The 10,806-nt window shown below is 39.2% G+C and overlaps 1 protein-coding gene across 1 annotated transcript in view; it reads left to right on the plus strand.

Annotated features, from left to right (window-relative positions):
- Positions 1 to 1,328: 1,328 nt before the first annotated feature.
- The window catches only part of sumo1 (small ubiquitin like modifier 1), a 14,200-nt gene continuing 4,722 nt past the window's right edge, over positions 1,329 to 10,806 (plus strand). The window contains exons 1-4 of the mRNA XM_005738637.1: positions 1,329 to 1,478; positions 1,878 to 1,952; positions 9,589 to 9,666; positions 9,812 to 9,883. Of these exons, the coding sequence (XP_005738694.1) occupies positions 1,467 to 1,478; positions 1,878 to 1,952; positions 9,589 to 9,666; positions 9,812 to 9,883 (237 nt within the window). The 5' untranslated portion in view covers positions 1,329 to 1,466. The remainder of the gene's footprint in view (positions 1,479 to 1,877; positions 1,953 to 9,588; positions 9,667 to 9,811; positions 9,884 to 10,806) is intronic.

A 10,806-nucleotide genomic window follows, 5' to 3' on the forward strand; every position in this document is an offset into this window, starting at 1 on the left:
GTCAAACATTAGATTATGCATATATTATATCGTAAAATGGTCTGCCTTGGTGACCAGTCGGGGCAGATGGCCGACCCTCCCTCATTCTGCGTGTGTTGGAAGTTCATTTCCTATTAAAAGGGAGTTCTTCTTCCTCACTGTCACCGAGTGCTTGCTCATAGGGGGCTGTCTGATATTGGGGGTTTCACTCAGTGTTGTAACAATTTGTAGATTTAGAATAATCAAAAGATTTTTGAAACAACACTTTTGGCTGTGCCCAAGGGTGTGCCACAGCCGATAGATGTGCAAAAGTTGTTGCCATGGCACAGAGTTCACACCAGATGTCTTTACTGACACAACCCTCCCATTTTTCCAGGCTTGGGACCAGCACATATCCTGAGTACACTGAATGGAGACTGAGTTTGTGTTTCCACCCTCTCAAATTTTTTAACCACTACACCACGGAGCCACTTGTTGTAAAAATAACCTGTTATGGGGAAATTCACATTCATGAAGTTACATACATTTATATAGTTCTTCGTGTGATATGTTATAATACAGCTGTCCAATATGTGGACCTTTGCTGTTTTTATCTTGGTCAGCCTTCTTGGACAGACAAACCGTAGCCTGGCCTCATAACAACAGGCCACAGTTTCAGGGTCACAAATCTGCGCTACATGTGGCTTTTTTTTTTTTTTTTTTTACCCATCTCCAATGGCTTCCTCTTCCTTTAAAAACACTATATAAATGTGATCAGTGGATATTTATTTTTGGAACTTTATTCAGCACTAGTGTAAGGAACCCTTCATATTCTATGACTGTAAAAATGTGCAGCCTGTTTGCTGAATTCTCAAGCCTTGGGTCTTCTCAGCTAACAATTCTAACTAAGTATGTGGACAAATTTGGTTTCTTTCACTTCCAACAAGGTTAATCTACATCTGTACTTTAGTCAAAATTACATCAAAACTGGCAATTAAAAAAAACCAATTCTGTTGTAAAAGTAGCTTATGTCAAAAATTTCTGTATTTGTAAAATCACAAGTAGGGCTCAAAGCGGTCGGCAGAGCATATTACTGGTTATTTTGTACCAAAATTATTCAGTTTATTTGGTAATAAAGAAGATAGGAATACATTTTAATCATTTACACCTATTAGTAACATGGATACAGGGTAATTTATATGTAATAGGCTTTATTATAGGGCTCAAGTGTGTTTTTGTTGTTGTTTTGTTTTTGGGTTTGTTTGTTTTTTACAAACAAAATAGGGTAAAATTTGCTCTTTTGAGAGTAAAGCTTATCGACCCCAACTATATTTTTCAAAATTAAACGATCATGTCTGTGCTTCACTTTGGAGAGACTCTTATTTTTGAAAGAAGCAACCCCATGCGTCAATTCCGGCTGTCGAATAACATCAACCAGGAGCTGCGCCTGTGAGCTAACGCTTCATCTATTGTCAGTGTATTTTCCTGGGCACACACAGAGAAAAAGCATGTCAGATACGGTAAGAAATGCGCTCCGAAGGCTCTGTGTTGTTTTGTCACCAGCAGAAAACGGGGAAAGGCTGCTTGGTGTTTATTTATGCCCGCTGGCTCGTATCGACTTATCTAATATGCTAGCTCTTAGCTCGTGTAGCTTCGGGCCTGAATTCACAGCTTTTTTAGCAGCTAGCAGCTAGCGGCTAGCTCTGGTTTCTTATTTAAAGTTCTGCTGTGGAGCAACGGTTGTTGGCAGTAATACGAAACAGAAACTGTTACAAAACAGAGTGACATGGTTTTCCAAAGCAGTGACACTCGGGTGTCGAGTCGCGCTGGAATTAAATAAATATTTATATATATATGAGTGTGTGTGTGTCGTGCTTGGAGGTGTTTTGTTTATTTACGGTTTGTTTGTTTATTTTTAGGAGACAAAACCATCCAGCCAAGACGGAGGGGATAAAAAAGACGGAGAGTACATCAAATTAAAAGTGATTGGTCAGGTGTGTATATGTTAGATGATATTAATGATGCTTTCTTACATATTTTTAGTGTTATTTTGTTACATTTTCTTTTTGTACCAGTGTAATTGTAGAGTTAGCTCCAGGGAAGAGTTAGAGACTGTTAGAGTAAAGGCTGTCACTTTACACTGTCTTATCAGACATAACCAGTTTGTTTTGTTTTGAAAAACATTGACCAAACATTTGCATATTTGCATTTGTAGGATTCTTGGGGTGTATAAAGTGTACATAAACTGAAACTACAGATCCACAACCATAAATCTACTCAGTGGCTCTTTTAACAAAAATATAATATTTGGCTTTATCTTGATTGATGCTGCAATATCTCAAAGGTGGTGGTCCTTTAAGTTGGTTCCTTTACTACGAAGCAAGTTTGAGACGCATGACTTTCTGTTTTATTCACTTACACTTAGAGCCTGACTGATTTATCAGCAAATTGAGGTTATCGGCTATTATTGGCTATTTATTATCTTTTGGCATTGGCGTGTTTAACGAGTGACTCACATTAATATTAGTGTTTATTCTGAATAGTAAACCGCTTCCACCTAACGTTAGGTAGTTAATCTGTGGTTTTGACCATATCAGTAATTAATTATGTATATAGTCAAACAGTTTAACATTGAGCACGTATAGAAGAGCTTTTTTATATGAACTAGGGCTGCCACGATTAGTCGACTAGTCACGATTACGTCAACTATCAAAATCGTTGACGACTAATTTAATAGTCGACGCGTCGTTTGAAGCTTTGTAAGATCCCGAAAGACGCAAGAATAAGTAGTAGAATTTAAAAGTGTAATAAGGGACTGAAACAGAAGATGACAGCACAGCATGTACAGGGATGCCAGCTGCCGTTAAACCCCGAAGAAGAAGAAGCAGTGTCCGGTATCGTAGCTGTGTCCAAATTCAGGAACCGCATCCTCCTGAGGCTGCATTTGTAGGCCGATTACGTTACAGCGACACAAATTCGAAGACTCCGACATATGCGGCCGATAAATGCGCCCTGCTTTTCCTCAGATTTGAAGGATGGGTCGCTTCGTGGCCCAGCCTATCCCAGAATTCATAGCGCGGCCCTGCTCAGTTTCCAAAAATGGCGGCAGCTAGTTAGTTTTAATCTTACTCTTATTATTCTTTCTGGGTCACAAAATAAACGTTTAACATATTTTCAGAGAGAATGTAGCTGTGTAAACTTCAAATATCTGCTCAGTTTATCAAGACACCACATATTTTCAAAAGCGCTCCGACGTTTTCGGAGACGTCTGTTACCCACTAGCTCGATAGCCAGGGTTCAAGGCTCACTAGAGCCGTGAGAACACCGGACTCTCGGCAAATCATTTTCAAACCCACCGCCGTCTTTCGCTACTCGGGTTAAACATATATAAGTGACTTAGATAACTTAAAAATGTTATTGTTGGGCCTTTTTTAGTATTTTATTTGTTCCTGAGTGAATCGATTTGGCTCAGATTAAAGTTATTGTTTTTACACAGCTGAATAAGCGTCAAGCAGAAAACTGATTATCGGAAGTGTGAGATGCTCGAGAATTTACTCCGGTGTCCTGTTATATTTTAGATAGCAAGGAGCAGACGGCTGAGTTTATTAAACTTCACCTAAACAATCTGCAAATTTCATTAAAATGTAATAAACTATCATCTTGTCTTTATTTTTAGTTAGCACATACCTTAAACACTTAAAGCTGTAAGCTAATGATAGTTATATAAGAGCAGATGTATGTTGGGCAATAAGCTGTACGTTTTATGTCCAATGGATGATGATTTGATTAGTCGACTATCAAAATAATCTTTTGTGGCAGCCCTAATATGAACAAATATTTCCTGGGTCATTATTTTAATTTGCTGTGGGACAAGACAGCAGGGTGATATTCACAGGTGGGCAGGCTTGAGCAGGTGAAGTACTGGAGCCTAGAACAGGAGGTTTGCCCAAGTTATTAAAATAGCCGTTGACCAACTGACTAATCAAAGAAAAATTGGTAGATTAGTCATCTACCAAAATAGTCCTTTAGTTGCAGCCCTACGATATACAACTGTATGTCACAAACGTCAGGGAAATCTGTTTATGTGTTGTGTTTCTGAAGGGGAAAACAGACTTTGAGTTGATAAAACCAGAGCTGTGATAAATAATTGACGCTATGCTTTTTCTTAGATAGTCAGCGCTTGCACACAGAAAGTGCTTGAGATGAGAACAAAACAAAACGTGACTTTCCTGAAAAAGTTATATGGTAACACATGGCATTTGGTTGCTGAGGAAGTTGTGGGAGTGATGGTGCTGAAAAAGAAAACGGCAAGTTGAGAGATTTGAGACATTTAGCGTGTGTGTAGTGAACCGTTAGTGTGTAGGGTCGTCGTTTTTGTTTGTTTTGCTTTGTGTGGCATTAACAAAACAAAAAAGACCACTGAATGTCACAGATGCTGGCCACAAAGCCACCAAAGACGGTCTGCCATGCACCTTCAGATATGACCCCTCACAGTAACCCCTCCCCTGCTCCATATATGCATGAGGCAAACTTCTGAAATTGACCATATATGTAGGACAGTCCAGTATGTCTGGAATGGTGAGTGTGCGCTGCTTTGTTTGGCTGCTGTATTGCTGTGCAGTATATTTTTAAGATCCTATTGAGTTTGGTTTTTTTTTTTTACTGTGAATGTTTATATAGACAGATTTTTCCTCTATTCTTACATGTAAATATCCTTCTTTTTTAAATGCTTTATACCTTACAGTCTCATGGTGAGTAAATGCCCCTAAATTTCATTCTGATGTGTGCAAACTGGTCTATGTTCTGAATGACAAGAAAGTAGCTATTCTGTTCTGTGAAGCCTTCATAAAAGGTTACAGCCGTGCAAACTGTGCGTCGCTTTAATTCTGAAATTTAAAGGAATTCAGTCGGAGACGCAGAGAATCTGTAGATGTCTTTGTTAGGTCGTAATGCTGCTAAATCTGCTCTACACTGGTGGATTTGCAGTTAATGGCATGGATTAGAAAACTGAGCGGTTATATTGGGAGGTTGCTGCTCACCAAGTTCTGTTCAATCAGTACAGATAATTTAACTTTGGCCTGGCAACAAAGCAGAGATTTCCTCCTTTATTATGTTACTGGAGACAGTCAGATGTGAACATACTCAGTAGTCTTGAGTATCAGAGCTCTAATGTGTAGCTAATAAGCTGACTTAAAGCACACTGGGTGGGAAAATGGATATATTTATTCATAAAGTAACTCATGAACTCACTAATTAAAGAAAAGATCTCAGTGATAAAGTCTCTGATTGGAGTGGACGGTGCTCAGTTGATCCATTTTGTATGGAGGAAGCGTGAAATGACACAATGAACAGTCCCTTTCATGTTAACATGCGAGGAGGGTGAAGCAGAAAGCCTGAGTTAATGGAGAAAGATGATAAGTGCCTTGACACCGATTATCTCTGGAAGAGCTTTTAGGCTTTGTCAAGCCGGCTAACACAAAGAAAGCTTGGATATGTATCCTCGTAGTTTCACTTCATTGGATTCGCATCTCTGCTGTCAACCGTGATGTTTTCTGGGTGGAAAGAGCCGCACGTATAGGTGCGTTTAACTCACCCTGAGGAAGGTCATCCTCTTCTCTTTCACAGTGGATTTTAATAACCACACAGTTTCCTACAGCAGCTAATCATCTGTTTGTTTTAGCTCAGATTTTTTCCAGGCTTGATAAATCCCATGAATCCTCCTCACAAAAATGTTTAGCCACTCAGTGAGCACATCATTTTCCACATTTGTATTTTTTGCTTTGAAATTAGTTTCAATTGGTTTCCATAGTGTGCTTTATTTTTTGCTGCTTAGTTTTGTCTGACAATGTTCAGTTATTTTAGGATTTTTTTAAGTTTCACTACTAGCTCTAACAACTATAAAGTAGGGATGATTGGCACTTAATGGATTACAACATAAACAACCACAGTGAGTCATCTTTCTTTCTCAGTCCTTTGACCCTAATGGCTAAAGACATTTCCTCTATATTTTTACACTCAGTCTCTGTTTGTAAAAGTGTGTTTTTTAGCTTTCAGCATATTGAAAACTTTGTGTTCAGGCTGCTGAGATCTGATCAGTCTATTTAAGGGCTAGGCTTGATGCTGTACACCATAATGACAGTAACTGTGAAATCGAACATCTTAAATAATGATGGAATTATTCTTTTTCTATAGTTTTAAACTTCCTCCACCTTGCCTTTAATGTATTATGAGTATAATGTATTTGCCAAAATGAGACAAAATGCACAATAAGACAAAGTGGGGTTTTTTTTCCCAACAGTGTCTTTATTTATTTTCGAACATAACACCTGTACACAACCACTAAAACATAACAAAACAAGTAGCTAAACCAGGGCTCGCAAAATCGCTAGCCCTACGTCCCGGGGCTAGCGATTTTTCCAGTCGGGCTACCAAAATCTAACTCAGCCCTGCCCGTCGGGCTATCATAGGAAGGAAAATAAATGTCTATGCTTTTGCATTCTTTCGCCAATGTAGCTGAGTAATTATGTCATTGGCATCGATGAGCCACTGTCAATATGTGACATATTGAAATCGCGTCTGAATTTGCCCTTGTTTTTTGCTTTCAATTTTATTTTACAATCGCGTGAACGGTGTGTAGAGAGCAGCAGCACTGATTGGTGAGTGACGATTAATTGTGCACCAATTCCTCTGACATCGTCTTATCAATCGTTAGCTTACTATTCAAACACGACAAGTGAAATCTCTCGCAGCAAGCTTAAACATGTGAGAGGTTGAGTGCGCAAAGAATCGCTGACCGTTATGTAAGTACGTGTGTAAAAGCAGCAGGATTTACGCTTTTATTTTAGTTCTGCTCAGCCAAATAAGACAGGTCAGGGTGAAGAAAGGGCAGCCAAAGAAAAGCCTACCGCAAAACGGAAAAGTTATGACAAATCAGACTGAGGCAAAAAGAAACCGCAGCTTTTTTGGTTTCATGGACAAAAGAATTTCTGTGGCTGGAATATGACGAGCTAAATAACATGATGTTCTGCCAGGTGTGTTGTGAGTTTCATTAGATTTCTGAGTCGACAAGCGCCTTTGTTACTGGGACCAGTAATTTTAAGAAAGACCCCATCAGAACCCATGAGAAATGCAAGAAATGCATTATTTCCCAGTCTGCAGTATCTTTCCCAGAACAGACAGCAATTGCAAAAAACATACTAAAAATAAACCAAGCACAACAAGAACTCCTGAAAAAGCAGTTTAGAACAGCGTGCTATATTGCAGAGTGAACTACCACTGGCAAAATTTAGCAGTCTTACAAGTTCATAGAAATTTCTGTTCAATTTGAACCAAGTATTTGAGTTGATGGTTGTAATTTTTATACAGTTGTTGTGATTTGTATTTTAACAATTTTTTTTTGATTAATTTTTGTTTCCGTTTCAATATTATACTTTAATGTATAATATTGTAACGGAAACAAAACATAAAAAAATTGCTGTCTTTTTTTTTCGAGCTACTTAAATTTATTTCGTTGTTTACCCCTGATTGCGTAGGTGATCTTTTCTAAGGGCAGAGTTGATGTTAATTCTGAAATCCATTTACCCATCCTTGGTCTATCCACCTCTTTCCAAGCAATTGCAGGCATTCTCTTGGCCATCAGCAGCCTTATGTCTAAAAATAGCTGATGCTTCCTTGTTATGTTACAATTAGCTGGGTAAATACCCAGCAGAAAAAGTTTTGGTTCTAAATGTATTTTTATTTCTAATATTTCTTCAGTGCATTGTTTTACTTCTTCACAGAATTTTTCAAATTTCAGCACACTGCCACAAACGTGGGAAAATCGTTCACTTTTCCTTGTCACATTTTATGCAAACATCTGGGATGGTACTGTAGAAAGCGTAAAGTATGCTTTAACCAGTTGTACTGCAAGAAATTTAAATGAGTGTTCACTGTTTGTGATTGTGCCTTGGCACAAGTCCTCTCACACTCTTCAATGGAGATGTTCTCCTGTAAGTCCTCTCTCCAGGACTCAAGCTTCTTTACTGACGTTTCTGGTGAGTTCATTATACACTTTAGAAGTCAAGCCCCTTCACCATCATTTCTTCAAGTGTTGATACGCCTGGAATGGACAAGGACTGATTTGCTGTGTTCTAATAAAATCTCTCAGTTGTGAATATCTAAAGAACTGGCTGCGGGCTAAGTCATGCTCGGCAACAATTTCATCAAAGGGCACAATAGACAAAGTTAAAGATAAATATTACTGTCACTGTCATGACCCAGGTCCTACGCCACACCAAAAACGGAAAGGACAATAGTGGGTGATTAATATGCGTGTTTAATTAAACCAGTTTCCAGACAAACGAATACAAGCTGATGCTTGTAAGAATAGTATGACTGCAAGGGGCTTAGAAGCTAGAAGCTAACTACACAAGTGGTTCAGGGAAACTCGGATAGTTTTTATTCCTATCTCTCCACAGACTCTGTTTGGCAGCGTTGGCACATCACCTTTCAAGTGAGCGAGTGCTGTACATTTCTATGTGATGTTGTGATAGTTCAAATATGCCTCCCCTACTGCTGCCCAATGGATGGAAAAATGTATGTAAGTCTGTGTTTTTAAACTTTGACTTGAGGCGTTGACTTGTGATTTCTGATGTTTCAGTATTCTAAATAGGTTGGGTGTCTTTGCACAAAATTAAAATAAGTCAAATATGTTACGAACCAGATTTTTCTTCAGATTGAATTTGTTCCTTCCTGTTAAAAGGGAGTTTTTCCTTCCCACTGTCGCCAAGTGCTTGTTGATGTTTTTCTCTGTATTATTGTAGGGTGTTTACCTTACAATATAAAATGCCTTGAGATGACTGTTGTTGTGATTTGGTGCTACATAAATATGAATTGTAACAGAAACATCTGCTTTTAGGATTATTTGGGTAATTTTGGAATATCTGTCATAGATAAAAGACACGACATCTTTCCAAACTGTTGCAACGTGACTCTCTGAGCTTCTGTACTGATATAATGAGGTTATCAGTGGTAAAAACTAACACGACTGCACAATTGTGGCTTCAAACGGCTGTGGTGGAAACAGCACAACATCAAGAGGTGTGTGCCTGGCCCAAAGGAGCCCGGGGAGATGTTCCAGTCATGTCCTACCAGGAGGAGGCCCAAACCCAGGAGTCGCTGAAACGATTCTATCTCTCGACTGACCTGGTAACACCTCGGTGTTCCCTCTGATAAACTGGAGAAGGTGGCTGGGGAGAGGGACGGCTGTGGAATATTTTAAACTGTTTCAGACTCTCAAAACATTTTGATTTCTGAAATAACTGAAAAAAGAGATGAAAAATTTAACCCCGTATTAATTAGAAGTGGGAAATATTAATAAAGTCTCTTATCTTTGACACACCAGTGAACCAAGTCCTCTAAAACCTTTGAGACATTGTAGCAGAATTCATGCTAGGAAACGCTTTTACAATGAACAACACAAAAAAGTGTATGACACGGAGTCAAGTTATTAAGTGTTACAGTCCGCCTGCGCTGTGGAATCTGACTTGACACAATATAAAGTGAAGGTTATTGTCAGGCAAGCGGCGGTTCATAAACACAATAAAGTTCCTGGGATTGTGTTTCTTATCACTGCCTTGCTTGCCTCCACAGGACAGCAGTGAAATCCACTTTAAGGTGAAAATGACAACACATCTAAAGAAGCTGAAGGAGTCATACAGCCAGAGACAGGTAAATCAGTCACTCCCAGTTACTCAGTGACACAAGTTTGACTGCAGGCCACACACAGAGAGGGCTGAGAGCTCAGGAGTAAGTCACTTTAAAAAAAGAAACAAACAAAAAAACCAACCTCTGTATGTTTGTGTTTTCCCTCCAGGGCGTCCCAGCGAGCACGCTAAGGTTTCTGTTTGAAGGACAGAGAATCGCAGACAACCAGACTCCCAAAGAGGTAACCTTTCATCTTCAGGCTTTACTGTCCTCTTAAGCTCTTCCCCACATTTATCCAGAGTCCCTCCTTTCTTTTTCTTTCTTTCTTTTTTTTACTAGTCAGTCTTGAGTGGCCATAAGAGAAACTGCAGTTTTTATCAATATGTGTTCCACTGATTATCTCGTCCTTATTTCCTTTTTGTTATTTCGTGCTTTTGTTTCGTATTGGGTCAAGAAGGGCATCCAACATAAAGTTCTGCCAAATCAAACAAGCGGGGGTACCCAGTGTGATGACACCTTCTGGAAAGGGAGTAGTAACTATTTATAAAGTGCTGTTAATCTCAAACGACCAAGATATTTCAGCAAATAAAATACAGTTTGTCGCTGTGAGTGCATGGCCCTCATATCATCCTCATGAAGTCTGTTTCTGATTGTTGGTCAGAAACAAGGCTGGACTGGGACAAAAGATCGGCCCGGGCATTTTGACTAGAGACCGGCCCACCAGGATAAAGATTGAAAATGTGACGTCATTCAGGGGTAAAACCGCAAAGGATTCTGGGAACTTGTGGCAAGAGGTACTAGCGCACGCAGGCTTTCAATTGAACTCAGTTGCGCAGCGATAAAAAGAAACCCAAAAAATGGCAAGAAGCTGTTGTATTATTAACTGCAATAGGCGGTCGCATGACAGCCACAGGAAGCCGACGGGTAAAGAGATCGTTTTTGTTTTTTTTTTCTTTTTTATCGGATTACGTCGTTGAAGAGAAATTTTTTTTTAAGCCATGTTTCCGAAGTAAGAGCCGACGGATGGTCTGGATATACCAAATATAACGTCTCAGAACACTCCAGCTCACATGTTAGTCTGCTCCAAGCATTCCCACAAAGGTCAGAGTTTTGTAGTAGTTAATACGTCATTTTTCTTAACATAATTGGTGATATAGGTTACAA

The sequence above is a fragment of the Pundamilia nyererei genome, unplaced genomic scaffold (genome assembly GCF_000239375.1).
Source record: "Pundamilia nyererei isolate P.nyererei 1_Seehausen unplaced genomic scaffold, PunNye1.0 scaffold00085, whole genome shotgun sequence".
NCBI classification, from domain to species: domain Eukaryota; kingdom Metazoa; phylum Chordata; class Actinopteri; order Cichliformes; family Cichlidae; genus Pundamilia; species Pundamilia nyererei.